This window comes from Silurus meridionalis, chromosome 27, assembly GCF_014805685.1.
Source record: "Silurus meridionalis isolate SWU-2019-XX chromosome 27, ASM1480568v1, whole genome shotgun sequence".
Lineage (NCBI taxonomy): Eukaryota > Metazoa > Chordata > Actinopteri > Siluriformes > Siluridae > Silurus > Silurus meridionalis.
The window spans coordinates 14,018,609-14,041,784 of NC_060910.1; the positions used below are offsets into that span (position 1 = coordinate 14,018,609).

Consider the following 23,176-nt stretch of genomic DNA (forward strand, 5'->3'; position numbering starts at 1 on the left):
AGCATCAGGAACCCTGAGAGGAACCAGAACCAGATTCACAGGTTGGTCTTCAAAGTGACCACGGATTGTAGATCATTACATACAGTATCTCACATAAGTGAGTACCACATTTTATCAACCATTTTATTATATCTTCTCAAGGGACAATACCATAGAACTGAAACTGCCCTCTGAAAAGAACTCAACATACAGCCATTATTGTCTAAATAGCCTGCAACAAAAGTAAGTACACCCTAAGTGAACATATCAAAACTGTGTCCAAAGTGTCAAAATATTGTGTGAGCACCACTGTTATCCAGCACTGCCTCAATCCTCCAGGGCATTTAATTCTGCACAGGTTGTTGCTGGGATCCTCATCCACTCCTCCATAACGACATCACGGAGCTGTAAGACACATGGAGCTTCACTTTCTGCTTGACGATGCCCCACACGTGCTCAGTAGGGATCAGGTCTGGAGACATTCTTGACCACTCTATTACCTTCACCTTCCTCAGCAAGGCAGTTGTTATCTTGGCGGTGTGTTTTGAGTTGTTATTATGTTAGAAAACTGCCGTTCGGCCAAGTTTCCGAAGGGGCCCTTCCCTACATGAATCAGGTTCTGCTTCAGAATGTCACATTACATGTTGGAATCCATGTTTCCTTCAACAAACCGCAGCTCTACAGCAGGAGCAGCACTCATGCAGCCCCAGATCATGATGCTACCAGTAGGCAAGACACATTTTTCTTGGTTCTCCTTACCAGGGCGTTGCCACACACACCATCTGAGCCAAATGAGTTTATCTTTCTCTCATCAGACCACAGGACATGGTTCCAGATATTTATGCTCCAGGAAACAGGTTGTCTCCAGCAAACTGTTTGAGGGTTTTTTGTGAGCAGCTTCGGAAGAGGCGTTCTTCTGGGAGAACGGCCTGCAAACCAACTGGTTGCAGTGTTTGACTAAGGAATGTTAAAAAATAAAATCCATATAGTTGCCCTCTGCAGGTATTCTTTATCTGACCTCAGCCCAATATGCTATATATATATATATATATATATATATATATATATATATATATATATATATATATATATATATATATATGCTTCATGCTTTATTAACAAGTACAGACTGCAACCTATCTGCTGTTATATAAACTTCATCACCTCTAACCTATTCATGAGTAGAAGTCAAAGATGATGAACAAGTACTACAGAGCATTTCCAGTGCAGTAGTGTTACTGAATGAAACTGAAGGGCTAATGATAAAAAAACAATCCATGCGGTAGTATAAGTGTGTAAACTTCCTCCACTGCTACTTAAGAGACCGATCGATTTCCATGTAATGTCTGTTAGTGTCTTCCTCGAGGTTATCATCAGTGGCAGCTTCTTGTTGTGCATGGTGCCCTCATACCACATCAGTTACTGCTGTGAGGAAAATTGTGCATACCCCAAACATTTGTTTAGCAGTGGTCCAGATTTTACACTTAATTGATAAATGATAGCGCTTTTACTCACTTATTGTAACTCTAAACCATAAAGCACTTCAGGCAGCATATTTTGGAGCTGGTTGTCAAACTAAATGAGAGGGATCATAAACTGCAAACTAAACTGAGTATATCTATATAGTGTGGTTACTGAATCAGAGTGGATTTTCATGAACTTGTCCCGGTTTTAAACCAATATAATGGAAGATATGATATCAAAGTTTGGAAAACAACTAGGTATAGTTTTGCCAATTCTCAACTATCCAAATTCCTATTCTCGGCTAACCGAAATTAAACTTGACATGGTCTTCTGCTACTGTATCTACATCAGGGTTACATTATGAGAAGCCTCTTTGTGAAACACTTTAAATACTGATCTCCTTAAACCAGACTATTATCCTCTGACCTTAATAAGGCAAATAAAAAATCTTCCAGCCTCAGTATTTCGTGTAAAACCAGGAAATCAGGAGTTTCAGAAATACTCAAACCTTTACTGCAATAACTGTACTCCATGTTCTTAAAAAAAGCAACAAAGATGGTGTACAAAACTGTTTTATTACAACATAAAATTATTTTGAAAATATTCTGTGATAAAAATGAAAGTAATGTTTGTATAGAAGGAAATATACTAGTTCTTTTTTTTAAAACAATCATCTTCAATAGAAGCACTGAGGAAAAAAAATGCAAATGAAAATGCCAGTTCCTTAATTTCTTAAGAGTTTTTGTAGCGAATTAAAAAACGTTTTCGATCAACCTGTAAAATCTATAAAAAAAAAAAAAGGAACCACGCATGAAAAGATTTTCTGTAATGACCGGCTTGAATGGATGAAATAGTAATCACATTTATATACAATTATTAATTATTATGAAACTAATTTAAAACAAGTGGGCTATACACAGATGTATACATGAATACAAATGAACACAATATCTCCCATGAACAAGAAGAAGAAGAATTAACAAAAAAAACAATCCAAACACGTAGGATAAGTAAATGTGAGATGCCACTCCAAGCGTCACAAAAAGATCTTTTAGTATGTTTGTTTGCTCTGATCATGGTTTTCCGGTGTAACTACAAAGTCCAAAAAGTGCATTAAATGTGGTTATGGATGAACATTAGTCCCAAAATAAATCATCGGCTGCTATTCAGTACAGAGCAGAAACCACTTATGTGGTGAGAAAGCTATCTTCATAAGCTGGTGGAGGATCTGAAAGAGAAAACCAACCAAATAAAGCAACTCTCACACACAACACTATACAACCAAACTGAAATACCACAGTATTTTCAGCTAAATGTCTAAAAGTAATTTTGTTGTAATTATGCTCATGGAAATCAACAGAATTATTACTAAGTAGTTTACACGATATTCTTTTGGATTTTTTTTCTAACTAAAACTCGTTAATTATTTACTTTCATTTCTGCTAAACCTATGATTAGCATTGTTTCTTTATTCTCTAAAAATAGACATGTATATGTATGTGAAAGCTATGTATATGTACAAGGAAATGTATATATTTTTAACATTTACAGCATATTTGCACTCTATAAATCATACAACAGCCTGTGGGCCTCACCATGCGGTTGTGCTGAGCTTCTGTAATCTGGAGGCAGGATGAACGGGCAGGAGGTGGGCATGGGTGGGCCGTTTCCTTCAGAGAAGTAGGGGATGGTAGCCCCTGTGGAGAGGGAGAACTGATGCGCTGACGGGTTGCTGATACACTGGGGGAACACAAGGCCCGGGGCATAGCTGAAGGCGCTGGGAGACATGGGGCCCTGTTGCTGAGAGTGGAGCTTTGTAGGAATCTCTTCGCTCTGACGATTCCCAGCATCTATCATGTCTGGGTCTGCTGGGGGCGCGCTCGGAGTGACAATCATGCTGCGAGGACGTGGTCGGGGGACGGGGCGAGGAGGCAGACTGGGGGAGGTGGATGGTGGAGAAGAGGCAGCGGGGGCGTTGAATGAACCTGGAGATGCTGGGTTAATTCGTGGTGCTGGGGTGGGAGCCGTCTTGGAGGCTTTGGCGACTTTAGGAGGAGGACGGAGACTTGGATCAACCGCAATGTTCCCAATATGAATTGGCATCGTCAGTAAAATTTCCGGATACTTCAAAGAGACCTGGTACATAATATATTTTTATTATTATTTTTAAATATATATTTTATATAGAATGGAAAGAATACGTGCTTTGAGAATGTTGATGGAGAAGTATAGAGAAGGTCAGACGGAGTTGCATTGTGTGTTTGAGAAAAACATTGCATTGCATTGTGAAAGAAAGCATACGACAGGGTACTGAGAAAGAAGTTGTGGTATTGTATGAGGAAGTCAGGTTTGTCAGAGAAGTATGTGAGGGTGGTGCAGGACATGTATGAGGACAATGTGACAGCAGTGAAGTGTGCAGTAAAAAAGATTCAAGGTGGAGGTTGGGCTGCATCAAGGATCGGGTCTGAGCCCTTTCCTGTTTGCACTGGTGATGGACAGGTTGACGGACGAGGTCAGACAGGAGTCTCCATGGACTGTGATGTTTGGGAATGATATTGTGATTTGTGGTGAGGTTTATGGATGTGGTGAGGAAAAACATGAAGGTAGTTGGTTTGAAAAAGGCATATGTAGAAGACAAGGGGGTATGGAGACGGATGATCCGCTGTGGTGACCCCTAATAGAAGAAACGAAAAGAAGAAGTAGAAGATTGTAATTTGTGGTGAGACTAGGGAGCAGGTTGAGAAGAGCCTGGAGAGAGGGAGAATGAAAGTCAGTAGGAGTAAGACCAGAGTACATTTGTGTGAATGAGAGAGAGGGCAGTGGAGTGGTGCAGTTGCAGGGAGAAGAGGTGAAGAAGGTGGAGGAGTTCAGGTACCTGGGGTCAACAGTGCAAAGTAATGGAGAGTGTGTTAGAGAAGTAAAGAAAAGAGTGCAGGCAGGGTGGAGTGGGTGGAGAAGAGTGTAAGGAGTGATTTGTGATAGAAGAGTATATGCAAGAGTGAAAGGGAAAGTTTATAGGACTGTGGTGAGACCTGCGATGTTGTATGGTTTAGAGACAGTGGCATTGACTAAAGGACATGAGGTGGAGGTGGAGGTAGCAGAGCTGAAGATGCTGAAATTTTAATTGGGAGGGACAGGATTAAAAACAAGTTTATTAAAGGGACAGCGCATGTAGGACGTTTTGGAGACAAGGTGAGGGAGACGCGATTGAGATGGTATGGACATGTGCAGAGTAGGGACATGGGGTATATAGAAGGAAGAATGCTGGATGGAGCCACCAGGAAGAAGGAAAAGAGGAAGACCAGGAAGGAGGTTAATGGATGTGGTGAAGGAAGACATGCAAGTGGTTTGAAAAAGGCAGATGTAGAGGACAGAGTAGTATGGAGACGGATGATCTGCTGTGGCGACTCCTAATGGGAGCAGCCGAACGAAGAATAGAAAGAATTAAGCTGCCACACTCACTTGGATGTAATAGCTGATCTCGATAAGATTACACCCTGACAGAGACGACTGTGGAAGAGGAGGAACGATAATCTGTTCTTTCCACGCAGCCTGTTTGCCTGCCTTCACTCCAGCTCCCTCCACCTCCGCGATCGTTCTTAATTCATGAGTCGGCTTTTTCGTTTGATAAGTCACTCTCTGCAGGACACAAGTAGAGGAAGATGATACAGCTTTCAAGAACAGGACAAACAAGTATTGTTACAAGTTTATTGATAAATAATTGATAAATAATTACCTGCATTAAACAAGCCACCACATGGCCTGTGTTCTTCCCCGATTGGTTGTCGATCTCTGTGGACACTTTAATGATCTCCCCTGCAGTATAGCCACGCTGATTCGTTTTAGCATCCAGGACAACTGTCCCATTCTTCATCAGCATATATGTGAAATTCTTAGTAATTTTTGCAGAGTTTAGTTCCTGTTAAATCAATAATAATACAAATAAGTATTTATATAGCATCTTATATATAATAAAAAGGCAAATGAAGCAAATAACAATAATAATAATAAATTGAAGCAGGGCCACTCAAATTTGTTATTGGAAAACAACATGCAATCATGTGAAAGCTTTTTTTTTTTTAAAGCATAAAAAAGTTGCAATGGATTTCAAATTGACAATGAAATTCAGATGCTGATTAACTTTTTCAATTGATCTTATGCTAGGGAATCACAGGAATGTAGGACTAGTAACATGTAATGGTAATTTTATCACATGTTCTTAAATTTGATTAGAAACTGATGCCTGTCACAGATTTAGACCAAAGGTAGCACAGACATTAAATGTTTTGAGAATAATTTCTTGAAATGTTCTGAAGATCAAGACAAATGACAAAAGTATTACTGACCTACAGCCTATCAACCAATTTCACAAATTTCCCAGTCTGTTATGAGAGAACATTTTTGAATATGAAAGTTCCACTGATAACATTGTGTTAGACAGTTCTCAAGACCATGTGAGACCAATTTAGTGAAGATTGCACAAAATTTGAGTGAGGAGTGTAGTAGCAGTTGGATATAAGCATTTTTAACACAATATTGTAAACTTTTGACCAGTCGGTAGCAGTGCCACAAAATGTGTTGTATAGTCTAAGACAAATGCCTACCAAGGTCCTGAAAATTCCTACCAAGATTTATGTCAGTGTGCAAGGTCCTTGCTCAGATACAGCCTCAGGACCTGTTTGGCTTTGTAGTTACATTTGTTGGCACGTTACGGGCAAATAGTTTGGAATATCATTGTAATAATAGTTTTAGTATTTAATGCTTCCTAGACATATTTTGTAAGACAAAATACAAGATTACAAGAAATGTAATTAGTCATTTCATAGAGAAACTGATGTACTACCACTTTCACCTTTGGTCAAAATTTTCCTTTGCAAAATTAGTTGGTTCCCAGGCATATTTCCCAATGTTTTACCCTATTGTTTTATCAGCCACCGCAGACCCCTTCGCTAGTTAAAGAAAAGGCAAATGTAGAAAAACAATTGTGTGCCTGCACACATTTGGTGCTTCTCCTAATAATAATAACAATAATAATTACTAATCTATAAAAAACAACACTAAAAACCAAGTACTGTAAAAAAAAATAAAAATACAATTTCTACAATACAATTAGCTAAATGTCTGCATGATTGTCCATTCTGTAGATAAATAAAAGCAGAGGTGTGGTTCAGCACATCCTTCATTGTTGATTTTGGGTGTGTCTGCTATTCTGGAACTGACTGGATGTATATTTAGGGACATGTAGAGACAAACACAAGCTGATCTATTCAGTACTTTAAAACTGACATGAAGTCAAAATAATATAAAGGTCATTTCAAGAGAATTAGTGTAACATAGTCTCAACACTTAGATCCTGGATGATTAGTTTCTTTTGCACCCCAATAAACAGTGAGTTACAATAATCAATAAGAAAAGGGAAAAGCAAAGTGTACAGAAATCTCACACACTCACATAGATGTCAGGCACTTCATTAAGATTAATGTTGTTCAGCATGTAGAAGGGCTTCTCTGCTTTGTAGTCTTTTGAGAAGCGAGGCGTGTCGATGAACGCTCGGATTTTGTACATAATCTTTCCATATGGCCCTTCGAATGATGTTGGAGCTGTGGCTGGAAAAAAGTAATTAACAGTAAGAAGAAATATTATTAAAACAAAAGGACAAGTCTCAGAAAGCACATCATTGTATATTTGGTACCAAAGTTATTTATATAGAATCATTTTCTAATATTTTGAATATTATAATTAATATATATTAATATACGGTACATATATATTAATATACGGTATATATATTAATATATATGAAATTTTTTAGGGATTCTTTAGTGTCGGTGCTTAAGAGCCTGTTTTCTGCTACACGAAACTCTTCCGGACCGATGACACTGTGCTTTTCTTAACAATGTGAAATTTGTGTAATTTTTTTGGCCTATTTATAGCTGCTATAATGCATGTAACAGGAGGAACTTGTTCAACAGACAATATAGAAGATAAAATGTAGCTTAAAATGATGGAAAAACAGAACATGCTTCTCTTTAATAAAAAAAGAGCCTACATGCTGCAATAAAATTTTACTAAGAGGGAAAAAAAGCACTACAGGAATTGCTTATATAACTGTACAAGAATAACTAATGAACTATAAACCTCAATTTGATCAATGTAAAATTATGTACTATTGTTTTTTCTTATGTATGAATCATATGATTAATAATTTTATTACATTTACTGCAGAGGTCCCCCGATCAACGGGTCATAGCCCAGAACATGGCCGTGGAAGAGTCGCAAAAACACACACACGTGCATCTCACCAGCCGGTCACCAAGAACATTTTCAAAACCATACTGGTATGTGGTTTACAAAAAGTTGGAGACCCCTGATTTACAGCAATTAGCACATGCCTTTATCCCGAGCATATTCCAGTGAGTCCCCTTAGCAAAAAACCACATCGTCATGCTAGTTCACTTGTTCATGTATAAAGAACACCAGAACATTCTATAAAGCTCATTTTATTATTGCTATTATATGAATAATATACAAAAAATGAGCCCATACAAACCCACAAATTAAGAAAGATTAAACTAATTGTTTACTTGAGAATAGTGCTGTATAAACGGAGGAGTAAACTTTTGCGCATAGCCGTAAACAAGTGCCTCAGCTGATGGGAGATCATGATCGTACTTGTAAATGTTAGGATGTGACTAAGAATGAAATGTGAATTACAATTTGGTTCTCTTTGCTATAGCGTCTTCTAAAACCACGTCACTGGGCATGAGACAAATAAAGCGGTTTTAAAATAGCAGTTTCCTGTGTGACCTGCTCAACATGCTTGATTACCTGGATAGAGTGTAGCATTGTTCTCCAATGTAATCATTTCAGACCATTTTCGTCACATCACTTTACTTAATTCAAAGCTAATTCACCTTTTGTGTATAATTTGACCTTTCCAGATGCGAATTATTTTTTCTGGAATAAAAATGAGTTCAAATGACTTCCACTTTTGCCTTTCAAATATATTTCATATGGTTTGGCTTCAGCAAACCATATTAATACACAATGTCAATATAAAATGGATCACATTGCCCCATGTTCTTAATTAATACACCATAACCATACACCTTTACATCCCACTGAAACCCCCTGTACATTAGGATGCTGATATTTATGATATTTGTTCGTCCATTTTCCCTTGAAATTTATTGCCACAGTCTGAGATGCGTGTACTTTTAGTTTTCTGAAATATCAAAATGTGATTTCAAAGTTTTATTGCATTTCTTCCAAAAAAAGATTTTTGGTTTTTGATTGTAAACAGAGTCGCCTTGTTCCTTTACACATTTCCTGAACTTTGAAGTAGCACAGAAGAGGAAGTTGGTTGACGTGACGTACAAATACTGCTTTTTACTGTTAGACTGGATGTTTCTGTGTGTCATGCTGTTTAGAATGAGGAGTCGATTTCTATGAGCTAAATATTTGATAAAATCTTAATTGCATGACAAAGTAATTCTGCTGAAATACATCTGAAGGAAATCTACACACTATGCTTCATCAATGTTTTATTACTTTGAAAAACATTTAAACACAATTGATGTTTTTTATGCTAGCAAAAACTGATTTAGCGCCATGACCTGGCATAAACATTAGCATCTGAACGAAGTTACGTGCCTGTTATCTGGTTTGACGGGTTGAGCTGGATCATGACTAGCTTTATTAAACAATTAACATGTATTTACTTTGCTTCTTAGACAGTTTTTTGTTAACTACTTTAACTCAGAGGGGACACACATCACTATATCTTGATTTCGTAGCTTGTGGTGTTTTTTTTTACTATGAGCCCTCATTTCAGTTATTTTTTTCTCCATTCAGAACTGGTGGCTGCTTAAACACTTGTTAAATTTGGTTCCCCTTTTTTTGTGAGCCAGGACATAAGTGGGGAAATGATTGGGTAATATTGATCATTTTACAATGAAGAATCACTTTTAATCTAGTTAAATACTGTCTTTTTTTTTTACTGACATTTAGCTCAAACAGTGTCAAATCCACCAATCTGCATTCTTCCTATTCCTAATAGACATGTGTCTTCCTTTCACTTTCCTCTAGGACTAAACCTACAGGAAGTATAGTGCTCCATCTTTCCGAATATCAAGTTACATTTTTTTGCTCATATACAGCAATCGCGATCACCTCCTACTTTCCAGAGTGCGATTATGTGACACAAATTGGAAGGAGATACTCAAATTGGGTGCGGATACTTCCTGCTTCAGGTGAAAAGCATTGTCACTACTGCAGAACTGGGTAGCACAGCTTATACAGTTAGTTTTGCAGTAGGAACTAAAGAACATTTAATAATAACTGAGGAGGAAGATGAAACTTTTGTGTGTTAAAGGCAAAAGTAAAGATTATTAGGACCATGCCTCATCAAAGTTCAGTGAACCGCTGTTGCTACGGTAAATAAACACAGCTGACGTGTGTCTGTGTGTAAGAATGTGGAGAAACAGGTGTGTGTGTGTGTGCGTGTGTGTGTGTGTGTGTGCGTGTGTTTTGTAGAGTCTTACCGGGTATAAGGAACTTAAAAGGGAAAATGTGTTCACCCTGTTTCAGAGTGCCTGGGAAATAAAACACACACACATCAGATGCCACAGCTGAGTGCAACATGAGATTGCTACAACTTGCTGTAACAAGTTATTAACAGAACACTTGATTATGAACCATGTGTTCCAGTGAAAGCATTTTTAACCAAGACAATTTCTGAATTAGAGGTTGCGGTCTTCAAATGTAAATGTAGAAATCTCTTATTTCTATCTGTTTCAACAGGAAGCTACTGCTAAGAAGCTGCACATGTCGACTAAAATGCTCCTAACATTCCTTACTAGCATTATATCTGACTAGACAAGTGCTCATATTTAAGCCTTTTAATGGCCTTTTTCACATTTGTGCACAATTATGCAAACTGAAACACTCCTTCTAAGACTTAATTATCCATTAGCAATTGTTATGCAACATGGCAACATACTGCTAAAAACGCTAGTAGTACAACTTTACTGGCTGTGGAATCTGAAATAAAAAAAACATTAATAAACTGATACAAATTGAAAACAAAGTGAAACTGAAACCCTGAAAAAAGGTTCACAAAATTCTTTTTTAAATAAGACCAAAATCAAAGAGAAACCGAGGAGCAGAAACCCAGAAACAGAAAACCGAAACAGAAAACAAGGCAATGAGGATCGACACCAAAATAGATAAATGAAAGAACAATCTGAAGGAAAGTATAAATCAATATAAAATGCACAGATAAAGAACAAAATTAAAACAAACTGAAAAGAACAAATGAAGGAAAAACACCAATAAATTTAATTAGATAAAAAAAATGAAAAAGTAAAAAAAAAAGAGAACTTTAAGAAACAAAAAAAACCACAATGAAATTGTTAAACCAAAATACAAATTATATTCGAAATACTATTACAGAAAAAACATTTGAGAGCAAAATTGAAAAAAAATATTACTAGGATTTCTTTTCTAATAGAACATGGTGGTGACTGCAGTGTGGTGATAATATAAGAAGGTGGTATTGTTTTTATTTCAAGACATCCGGAAATGAAGAGAGTTAAGTGTGTGAGAGAATGAATCGTACCTTTATCAGCCACAGTCAGAGAGCTATTGAAGTACTGCTCCTCCTCGACCCAGTCCGTGTCGTTCACTTTGTTGGACACACCGCAGGAGCCATGGCAGTTCACCTTAATTGCTGAACAACAGAAGGAAACAGACAATAATGACTGACTGCTTACAGACAATAAAGCAGCTTTTCACCACACACCATTAATGCCATAAGACACTGGGGCTTGCATAGAATCATGAAGATTGGAGGGGTAAACATAGAAAGAGCACCATGTTGGTGCAAAGGGACATGATCACATGACCATGGTGTTAAGGGAATTAGGATGAGTGCATCACCAAAAACGATCTTCCAATGATGTAATCTAAAACAGCATTGAAAACAATGACTTCATCTTTTGGAACTACAATCCCATGAGCATCTCTCTCTCCGTCTCTATATTGGGATTGTGCTACACTTTGCTCATGTCTTAAAAACAAAATGGATGCTGTTGCAAAAGAATCATGCATTGTCGCTTATTTTTGTCTGGTATTTTGAACTATAGTATCAATTGTTACCTTACAGCATTAAAGTCATCAAACGTAGGCCTACTAAACATTTGGAGCTTCACACATGTGGGTTCTCCAGTTTCTTTCCACATCTCATAAACATGCTGGTACCTCCAATGGAAAATCCAGTATGAATAAGTGTGTGAACGAGAGTATGATGCACTATGGTAGACTGAAGCTCCATTCAAGGTGTACTGCATCCAAATAGGTCATGATGCAAAAGACATTGTGTTTGAATTTCCATTTTGTGGCCTTTAAATGCTAATGGAGAGCCAATAGGACCTGAAAATGCTGACAGAGAGGCAGCAGAACCTAACAATACTGATTAAGAACCAGCAGGACCGGACAATACTTACAGAGAGTCAGCAAAACCTGGCAACACTGATGGAGAGTCAACAGGACCTGACAGTGCTGACAGAGAACTACTAGGATCTTACAGTGCTGATGGAGACCCAGCAGGATCTGACAGTGCTGAAGGAAAACCAGCAGGATCTGACAGTGCTGTAGGATCTAACAGTGCTGATGGAGAACCAGCAGGACCTGACAGTGCAGGGGTGAGAACAAGCAGGATCTGACAGTGCCGAGTGAAACCCGGCAGGACCTGACAGTGCTGAGTGAAACCCAGCAGGACCTGACAGTGCTGAGTGAAACCCAACAGGACCTGACAGTGCTGAGTGAAACCCAACAGGACCTGACAGTGCTGAGTGAAACCCAGCAGGATCTGACAGTGCTGATGGAGAACCAGCAGAACCCGATAGTGCTGACAGAGTCAGCAAAACCCTCCACTGTGCAAGCTGATCCACGAAATCTGAGCTGACTGGAGTTACCCAACCTAATCGCAATTATGCAAGATGATCACAGTTAGAATTTCATTCATGGTTACTGGAGTTATCCGTAACAGTCTCTGTTGTTTGTGACTATTTTAACCATTTTGATCCATTTACCCTTGTACATATCAGAGTTATTTGAATTGTACCCCTATTTTTTAAAATTCTTTCCTCTGTAAATATAACAAACATATTTTATTTCAAATGGTGTATTTTATTAAAGATTATTTTTTTCAGCTTCAGAAAGCTTTTTATCCTGGTCATGGTCACCAGGTTTGAACATGGGCTGTGAAACTGGAAGTAACACCTGATTGGTTTTCAAGGAAGCAGTAGGAAAAATGAAGACCACCAAAAAAGCCTAGAACAATCCAATTCAAATGAAACTCTTTTAGCTCTGAAGTTAATAGAACTGTACGTTGTCTATAGACACAACTTTTTTTTGTTTACTTCTAGCAAACACTTAGAGTTTGATGAGTATCGCCCACGTTTGCCAATTCTCTGATTAGTCATCATGAGGTAAACTAAAGAACGTAGTTGGTAATATTTCTCAATATATAGGCTGCATGAACTTCCCTATTATATTTAATACATTGTTCATAAGCACCTAGATGCCTGTGCACACAGTAACCAGGCTAAAACATTGACCTTGTTCCTTTACATTGAGCAGGTTTAATTTTCACTCGTTCTGTCACGGTAGGAATGTCAACAAGCCAGTCCTGCTAAACGCCCCGCCCCCGAGCTGGTTTCCCTTCAACTTCTCACAACAACAAAAAGATAACACTGAGTCATGTGAATATTAGGGCTTAGGTGGTGTCCCAAACACTTTTTCTTTAAATAAGATACCTCTATAAAGCATAGGAACACCAGACTGAGCCGTTATTTCCATACAATAGAGATGCACTTTAGTCAAGCGACAGGTGCAACAACGGCAGCATTGTGTGAGGCTCAGGAGTTGCTCGCTCGCTTCTTTTCTCGGTCCGGGTTTGATTTTCCCCTACGTGTTACCGGTATAATTTTTATGCAAGTACAATTACAATTTTCTTTGCCAATTGCAGAAATCTGCATTTGCTTTACAGGGAGTGCAGAATTATTAGGCAAATGAGTATTTTGACCACATCATCCTCGTTATGCATGTTGTCTTACTCCAAGCTGTATAGGCTGGAAAGCCTACTACCAATTAAGCATATTAGGTGATGTGCATCTCTGTAATGAGAAGGGGTGTGGTCTAATGACATCAACACCCTATATCAGGTGTGCATAATTATTAGGCAACTTCCTTTCCTTTGGCAAAATGGGTCAAAAGAAGGACTTGACAGGCTCAGAAAAGTCAAAAATAGTGAGATATATTGCAGAGGGATGCAGCAGTCTTAAAATAGCCAAGCTTCTGAAGCGTGATCATCGAACAATCAAGCGTTTCATTCAAAATAGTCGACAGGGTCGCAAGAAGCGTGTGGAAAAACCAAGGCGCAAAATAACTGCCCGTGAACTGAGAAAAGTCAAGCGTGCAGCTGCCAAGATGCCACTTGCCACCAGTTTGGCCATATTTCAGAGCTGCAACATCACTGAGTGCCCAAAAGCACAAGGTGTGCAATACTCAGAGACATGGCCAAGGTAAGAAAGGCAGAAAGTCGACCACCACTGAACAAGACACACAAGCTGAAACGTCAAGACTGGGCCAAGAAATATCTCAAGACTGATTTTCTAAGGTTTTATGGACTGATGAAATGAGAGTGAGTCTTGATGGGCCAGATGGATGGGCCCGTGGCTGGATTGGTAAAGGGCAGAGAGCTCCAGTCCGACTCAGACGCCAGCAAGGTGGAGGTGGAGTACTGGTTTGGGCTGGTATCATCAAAGATGAGCTTGTGGGGCCTTTTCGGGTTGAGGATGGAGTCAAGCTGAACTCCCAGTCCTACTGCCAGTTTCTGGAAGACACCTTCTTCAAGCAGTGGTACAGGAAGAAGTCTGCATCCTTCAAGAAAAACATGATTTTCATGCAGGACAATGCTCCATCACACACGCCCAAGTACTCCACAGCGTGGCTGGCAAGAAAGGGTATAAAGAAGAAAATCTAATGATATGGCCTCCTTGTTCACCTGATCTGAACCCCATTGAGAACCTGTGGTCCATCATCAAATGTGCGATTTACAAGGAGGAAAACAGTACACCTCTCTGAACAGTGTCTGGGAGGCTGTGGTTGCTGCTGCACGCAATGTTGATGGTGAACAGATCAAAACACTGACAGAATCCATGGATGGCAGGCTTTTGAGTGTCCTTGCAAAGAAAGGTGGCTATATTGGTCACTGATTTGTTTTGTTTGGTTTTGAATGTCAGAAATGTATATTTGTGAATGTTGAGATGTTATATTGGTTTCACTGGTAAAAATAAATAATTGAAATGGGTATGAATTTGTTTTTTGTTAAGTTGCCTAATAATTATGCACAGTAATAGTCACCTGCACACACAGATATCCCCTAAAATAGCTAAAACTAAAACTACTTCCAAAAATATTCAGCTTTGATATTAATGAGTTTTTTGTGTTCATTGAGAACATGGTTGTTGTTCAAATTAAATCCTCAAATAAAATTAATCCTCAAAAATACAACTTGCCTAATAATTCTGCACTCCCTGTATAATGTGCACTAGAGCTGAATGATAAAGGTATATAATATATATTTATATTCAGATAAACAGACATACAGTACAGATTTACTGTCCTCTAAAAATAACTCAACATACAACCATTATGGTCTAAATAACTGGCAACAAAAGTGAGTACACCCTAAGTAAACATGTCAACATGTCTTAAGTGTGAATATTTTGTGTGAGTATCATTGTTATCTTGCACTGCATTAATCCTCCTGGGCATAGAATTCACCAGAGCTGCACAGATTGTTGCTGGGATCCTCTTCCACTCCTCCATAATGACATAATGGAGCTGCTGGATGTTAGACACATGACGCTTCTCCACTATCTGCTTGAGGATGCCCCACAGCTGCTTAATAGGGTTCAGGTCTGGAGACATACTTGGCCACTCCATCACCTTCACCTCACCTTAGCAAGGCAGTTCTCATCTTGGCGGTGTGTTTGGCGCTGTTATGTTGGAAAACAGCGGTTCGGCCCAGTTTCTGAAGTGAGGGCATCATATTCTGCTTCAAAATGTCACAGTCAATGTTGAAATCTATGTTTCCCTTAATGAACTGCAGCTCCCCAGTAGCAGCAGCACTCATGCAGCCCCAGACCATGATGCACCACCAAGCTTGACTGTAGGCAAGATACAATTTTCTTTTCTCCTCACCAGGAATAAACACACAAGCTGGACACCATCTGGGCCAAATGAGTTTATCTTAGTCTCATCAGACCACAGGAATTCCAGTAATTCATGCTCTTGGACAGGTTGTCTTTAGGAAACTGCAGGTTTTCTTGTGAGCAGCTTCAGAAGATGCTTCCTTCTGAGAAGTCTGCATCCTTCAAGAAAAACATGATTTTCATGCAGGACAATGCTCCATCACACACGTCCAAGTACTCCACAGCGTGGCTGGCAAGAAAGGGTATAAAAGAAGAAAATCTAATGATATGGCCTCCTTGTTCACCTGATCTGAACCCCATTGAGAACCTGTGGTCCATCATCAAATGTGCGATTTACAAGGAGGAAAACAGTACACCTCTCTGAACAGTGTCTGGGAGGCTGTGGTTGCTGCTGCACGCAATGTTGATGGTGAACAGATCAAAACACTGACAGAATCCATGGATGGCAGGCTTTTGAGTGTCCTTGCAAAGAAAGGTGGCTATATTGGTCACTGATTTGTTTTGTTTGGTTTTGAATGTCAGAAATGTATATTTGTGAATGTTGAGATGTTATATTGGTTTCACTGGTAAAAATAAATAATTGAAATGGGTATGAATTTGTTTTTTGTTAAGTTGCCTAATAATTATGCACAGTAATAGTCACCTGCACACACAGATATCCCCTAAAATAGCTAAAACTAAAACTACTTCCAAAAATATTCAGCTTTGATATTAATGAGTTTTTTGTGTTCATTGAGAACATGGTTGTTGTTCAAATTAAATCCTCAAATAAAATTAATCCTCAAAAATACAACTTGCCTAATAATTCTGCACTCCCTGTATAATGTGCACTAGAGCTGAATGATAAAGGTATATAATATATATTTATATTCAGATAAACAGACATACAGTACAGATTTACTGTCCTCTAAAAATAACTCAACATACAACCATTATGGTCTAAATAACTGGCAACAAAAGTGAGTACACCCTAAGTAAACATGTCAACATGTCTTAAGTGTGAATATTTTGTGTGAGTATCATTGTTATCTTGCACTGCATTAATCCTCCTGGGCATAGAATTCACCAGAGCTGCACAGATTGTTGCTGGGATCCTCTTCCACTCCTCCATAATGACATAATGGAGCTGCTGGATGTTAGACACATGACGCTTCTCCACTATCTGCTTGAGGATGCCCCACAGCTGCTTAATAGGGTTCAGGTCTGGAGACATACTTGGCCACTCCATCACCTTCACCTCACCTTAGCAAGGCAGTTCTCATCTTGGCGGTGTGTTTGGCGCTGTTATGTTGGAAAACAGCGGTTCGGCCCAGTTTCTGAAGTGAGGGCATCATATTCTGCTTCAAAATGTCACAGTCAATGTTGAAATCTATGTTTCCTTAATGAACTGCAGCTCCCCAGTAGCAGCAGCACTCATGCAGCCCCAGACCATGATGCACCACCAAGCTTGACTGTAGGCAAGATACAATTTTCTTTTTTCTCCTCACCAGGGAATAAACACACAAGCTGGACACCATCTGGGCCAAATGAGTTTATCTTAGTCTCATCAGACCACAGGAATTCCAGTAATTCATGCTCTTGGACAGGTTGTCTTTAGGAAACTGCAGGTTTTCTTGTGAGCAGCTTCAGAAGATGCTTCCTTCTGAGAAGTCTGCATCCTTCAAGAAAAACATGATTTTCATGCAGGACAATGCTCCATCACACACGTCCAAGTACTCCACAGCGTGGCTGGCAAGAAAGGGTATAAAGAAGAAAATCTAATGATATGGCCTCCTTGTTCACCTGATCTGAACCCCATTGAGAACCTGTGGTCCATCATCAAATGTGCGATTTACAAGGAGGGAAAACAGTACACCTCTCTGAACAGTGTCTGGGAGGCTGTGGTTGCTGCTGCACGCAATGTTGATGGTGAACAGATCAAAACACTGACAGAATCCATGGATGGCAGGCTTTTGAGTGTCCTTGCAAAGAAAGGTGGCTATATTGGTCACTGATTTGTTTTTGTTTGGTTTTTGAATGTCAGAAATGTATATTTGTGAATGTTGAGATGTTATATTGGTTTCACTGGTAAAATAAATAATTGAAATGGGTATGAATTTGTTTTTGTTAAGTTGCCTAATAATTATGCACAGTAATAGTCACCTGCACACACAGATATCCCCCTAAAATAGCTAAAACTAAAAACTACTTCCAAAAATATTCAGCTTTGATATTAATGAGTTTTTTGTGTTCATTGAGAACATGGTTGTTGTTCAAATTAATCCTCAAATAAAATTAATCCTCAAAAATACAACTTGCCTAATAATTCTGCACTCCCTGTATAATGTGCACTAGAGCTGAATGATAAAGGTATATAATATATATTTATATTCAGATAAACAGACATACAGTACAGATTTACTGTCCTCTAAAAATAACTCAACATACAACCATTATGGTCTAAATAACTGGCAACAAAAGTGAGTACACCCTAAGTAAACATGTCAACATGTCTTAAGTGTGAATATTTTGTGTGAGTATCATTGTTATCTTGCACTGCATTAATCCTCCTGGGCATAGAATTCACCAGAGCTGCACAGATTGTTGCTGGGATCCTCTTCCACTCCTCCATAATGACATAATGGAGCTGCTGGATGTTAGACACATGACGCTTCTCCACTATCTGCTTGAGGATGCCCACAGCTGCTTAATAGGGTTCAGGTCTGGAGACATACTTGGCCACTCCATCACCTTCACCTCACCTTAGCAAGGCAGTTCTCATCTTGGCGGTGTGTTTGGCGCTGTTATGTTGGAAAACAGCGGTTCGGCCCAGTTTCTGAAGTGAGGGCATCATATTCTGCTTCAAAATGTCACAGTCAATGTTGAAATCTATGTTTCCCTTAATGAACTGCAGCTCCCCAGTAGCAGCAGCACTCATGCAGCCCCAGACCATGATGCACCACCAAGCTTGACTGTAGGCAAGATACAATTTTCTTTTTTCTCCTCACCAGGGAATAAACACACAAGCTGGACACCATCTGGGCCAAATGAGTTTATCTTAGTCTCATCAGACCACAGGAATTCCAGTAATTCATGCTCTTGGACAGGTTGTCTTTAGGAAACTGCAGGTTTTCTTGTGAGCAGCTTCAGAAGATGCTTCCTTCTGGGACGACGGCCTGCAAACTGACTTGTTGCAGTGTGTGGCAAATGGTCTGATTACTGACGAGCAGACCTTTCACTTCTGCAACATCTAAAGCAATGCTGCAGCACTCATACGTCTGGTTTTTGAAGCAACTTCTGCACCTGATGCACAGCACGAGGACTCAACTTCTTTGATGGACCCTTGCGAGGCCTGTTCCAAGTGAAACTCAGTTTCAGGGTGGTACCTTTCTTCTTATAGCCTCAGCATCTTTGTGGAGAGCAACAATTCTAATTCTCAAATCCTTAGAGAGCCTTTGTCATTAGGTGCCATGTTAAACACCCAGTGGTCAGAATTGTACTCAAAGCACCAAATTTTAACTGCTCTTATACAAGGTACACAAATTGGTATGGTTCTGTCAAGCAGACAAAAACATGACCATGATGAATAGGACTTGTGGCTTTGCACGATTACACAATGTACAGCTGTTATCACTTAGGGTGTAGTCACTTTTGTTGGCAGTTATTTAGACATTAATGGCTGTATGCTGAGTTATTTTCAGAGGACAGTAAATCTGTACTGCTGTACAAGCTGCACACTGATTACTCTGTACTCTGAAATATATCTAAGTTTAATTTCTAAAGTATTGTCCCTTGAGAAGATATAATGAAATGGTTGCTGAAATGTCAAAGGTGTTATCAATTTTGTGAGATACTATATATATATATATATATATATATATATATATATATATATATAGAGAGAGAGAGAGAGAGAGAGAGAGAGAGAGAGAGAGAGAGAGAGAGAGAGAGAGAGAGAAATAAACGTTTTTTATTATTCATCTTAACTATGAAACCTTTTACAGCGTATAAAATTATACCGTGTGTGTATCGTATTAAACAGAGAGTAGGCTCTGACACAATGCGGCGATACTTTTGCCACCATTAACAGTGTTAAATAAACAAAATGTCCTGGAGTGGGTTCTTCCTCAACAATAACAGTATTTATTTTTTAACACATACTATTTTTCTCCCATTCGAAGTAATGTTACATGTTGTGAAACAAGCACAATGCAAGTTTGTTCCTGTTATAAACAGTCCTGCTTGAGGATACTAAGGTATTACAATTCAGCTCGTCATGAACCGCAAAGTCAGGAACAATAACTGAAACTATAGGAACAATAACGGGTTAATGAACTTACTCAACAGGACCAATCACAATCGAGAAATCTACAACAATGTGGTGGAACAGTGCATGTTACAATACTGAAATAAAGATTCATCTTATCACATGGTCTCATCAGAACCAGATAACAATCTGAAGAAATCATATGATATGATATGAGCAAGACCTCCTAGCGTTTGTTTCAGAATGTCCAATAAAAACTGCCTGCTCAGTGAAAGAGCAGTGTGAACTTTTTAACTGCAAAATGTGAGATAAAGTGACCATTTCAATCACAAAAAAACAGAGAGAGGGGATAAACACAAAAATTACACATCCCACACCAAACCAATGTAATTTAGTATGTAATTTAGTAAAACGAGATTAGTGGTGTTAACAGTATTCAAGAGATATCACTACACTGTGTCTCTCTACACTGTGTGATTGCAATCCAAGTCATGCTTTCTTGGGTTTCAAAACTACAGGGAGGACGCATGTCAACAAAAACATGTTCTCCAAATAGCACGACACACAACATTTGGGATGCTTCAAGAGATTTATAAAAGCAGACAAGCAGGTGTGCTGTAGTTACAAGATGAATGATTAACCATCCGGACTGGTTTCTGAATACATATGAGCCACCTGGAAAAAAACAATAAAGGCAAAACAACACAAAGGCTAGACTCAGAGATCTCAGAGATTTTAGAAAGTAACAAATACACTTCAATATAGAAATTTGTAAAGAGATCAAGAATGTTTTTGTCATTAATAGTGTTAGTATTAATAAAAGCTTAGAGCTGACTCTGCGGTTTCATAACAGTGTTAAGGTTTTATAAGGGACACTGTGAGAGTTCACATTTCTGTTTAAGCTCTAAATATAAAATGATGTTATGGTAGTTAGACACAGCTTGAATTCATGTTTTAATAACTAGACTAAATGACAGATACTCTGGATCAACAGATCTAGATCAGATTTGTTCAAGTTTGTTTGTTTGTTTGTTTGTTGCCTTATTTCCAGGCCCAATACAGACCACAATGTATGCAGCTTATCAATTAACATGTTTATTTGTTTTGTGGCATAATATCAACTTGTATCCTTTAACAGTAGTGTCTTTAACAACTATAAAGGCAACTTAGATACCAGGATTATACTGTATGGTATATGGGAAACACAATGCCATGGCTCAAAACAACTCTATAACCTCACCTTTACACTGGATGGGTTGAGCAGTGGAGATTTTCACCGTCCCGGAAATCGACTCTCCTGGACTATAAACCACTTTGTTGTCTTTTAGAGTGATCTGAAATTCCTGAAGCTTCCCCATATTCCTTTTTTACTTTCCACCTCGTTCGGGTGGCTGAAACAAACTGATCCACAAACACACACTCACACACGCTCACGGCCAGAGTGGGAACAGGAAATTCCACCTGCGCACTCGACTCTCGGCGTGACGTCACATCAAAAGGGCGTTCTACACCTATCACCTGGACAACTTCCGCTCCACTAGAGGCGCCCGAGTACTAGATATTAGATTGGAGGCTAAACTCCATTATGAAGTGTATATAGTAATACAAGTTGGGTGAAAAGTAACTAGGTATTAAAAATTGGTAATGAAGTCCATATTTCTAATACAAATTGAAACAAATAGTACATGTATTTTATTACATAGGAAAATGAAAGCAAATCTGTAATTCTCAACGTGGCGTCAGCGGAATAAAATGCACAGTCGGTCTTCTGAAGAAAGTCATTTGGAATATTGCTGAAAACCTTCTGAATCCGTGCCTCTAAGTGTGCAAGGCTTTTTCCTGTACACCTCCTCCTTTGCGTAGCCCCGCAGGAAAAAGTCACATGGAGTGAAATCTGGACTTCTTGGAGGCTATTCATGAGGTCCGGGTCATCCCAGCCAACGTCCTGGACAATTCTGGTCTAACCACCACACACGAGCAAAATGCTCGAAAATGAATGAAAATGAGGTTGCCTAGTTACTTGTAGCAAACACAGTGCCATCCAGGTTTTTGGTCATGCTCAGAATATGGTAACAAAACAAATCTGGCTTTCAATTTATGAATCATGACAAAGTTTATATATATTTATAAATTACGGTTCGGTATAATTTCGGTACATTTGGGGAAGACACTTTTTATTATAATGATTAAAATGAGTGATCAATTAAATTGCCACAAATTAAGTTGATTAAATAAAATTTAATAAGTAGAAACAAATGGGGTCTAACATTTGTTAGACCCCATTTGGGTAATTTGCCTGTGATTAAGGTAAGAGTGCCTGTGTTTGTGTGTGTGTGTTAATTTTTAATATTTAATTTTCTAAAGATATATTTCACTTAACAGTTCCACTATTTTCCAAATATTTTAACAAATGTCTTTATTCCTTCCATCCTTCATTCATTAACTCCCTCGTTATGTGGAATTATGAGGATTTACTCCTGATAATTCTCCTTATAGCGCTAGCGTTAGCCGCAGGCCACTTCCTGATTAACGATTAACTAGCACTATGAATGCTTTAGCGTCTTCAAACAAACAAATCTTTTTTCTGGTAAGGAGTGAGTTGCCACAGTGACACTGCACTGTTTTGTATTTTTTAAAGTTTCATAATAATTTAAAAAAGAGCTTAAAATGCAAGTCAGACAATAAATAAACTTGTGATCCACCACTTAATACTTTCCTGAAGGAACTTAAACTATGTTCCACGTGTAAAAGGATTGGACCGAAAGCCCTGTACCAGAAAATGTCCTGTACCATTACACCCTTAATAAATATATCTATATTATATTGTGTAGGGCATTGGGCTTGGATGAGGGGCCTCCATAACCCTAACAAACCTATACACTAGTTCACCAATCAAGACGGGCAGTAAGAAAAGGCTCTTCATCCATTGGATATAAACAACTGTCACTCACCTGAAGTGGAACCAGTTAATATCTGTAATATCTATAATCCGAGTTCCAACCATCTAAATGCATTTCGGTGTTGCCAAAATGAATATATCCCTCAGAGGTTGCTAAGCGAGAAGCTAAACAAGCATGCAAAGAAACCGCAGCTTGTGATGCAGCTATGTGAGCTGTCCAGTGGTGGACACAAAAGTACACAAAACATGTACTTGAGAAAAAGTACAAAAACATTTCCCTTTAAATGTAATTAAGTATCCAAGTAC

The 23,176-nt window shown here is 38.7% G+C and overlaps 1 protein-coding gene across 1 annotated transcript; it reads right to left on the reverse strand.

Annotated features, from left to right (window-relative positions):
- Window positions 1-1,999: 1,999 nt before the first annotated feature.
- On the reverse strand, window positions 2,000-21,444 carry arrdc1a (arrestin domain containing 1a). The gene is made up of 8 exons (XM_046842103.1): window positions 21,212-21,444; window positions 11,063-11,173; window positions 9,987-10,037; window positions 6,895-7,049; window positions 5,180-5,362; window positions 4,906-5,082; window positions 3,039-3,579; window positions 2,000-2,671 (listed from the first exon to the last, which is right to left on the reverse strand). Exons 1-8 carry the CDS (start codon window positions 21,327-21,329, stop codon window positions 2,631-2,633), a joined length of 1,377 nt encoding a protein of 458 aa, XP_046698059.1. The 5' UTR covers window positions 21,330-21,444; the 3' UTR covers window positions 2,000-2,630.
- Window positions 21,445-23,176: the final 1,732 nt, after the last annotated feature.

Coding starts and splice junctions, on each gene's coding strand:
- arrdc1a (XM_046842103.1), bottom strand. CDS start 21,329: ATGGGGAAGCTTCAGGAATTTCAGATCACTCTAAAAGACAACAAAGTG. Junction 5,363..6,894: donor ATGAAGTGCCTGACATCTAT/GTGAGTGTGTGA, acceptor TTGATTTAACAG/GAACTAAACTCTGCAAAAAT. Junction 5,083..5,179: donor TGGTGGCTTGTTTAATGCAG/GTAATTATTTAT, acceptor TGTGTCCTGCAG/AGAGTGACTTATCAAACGAA.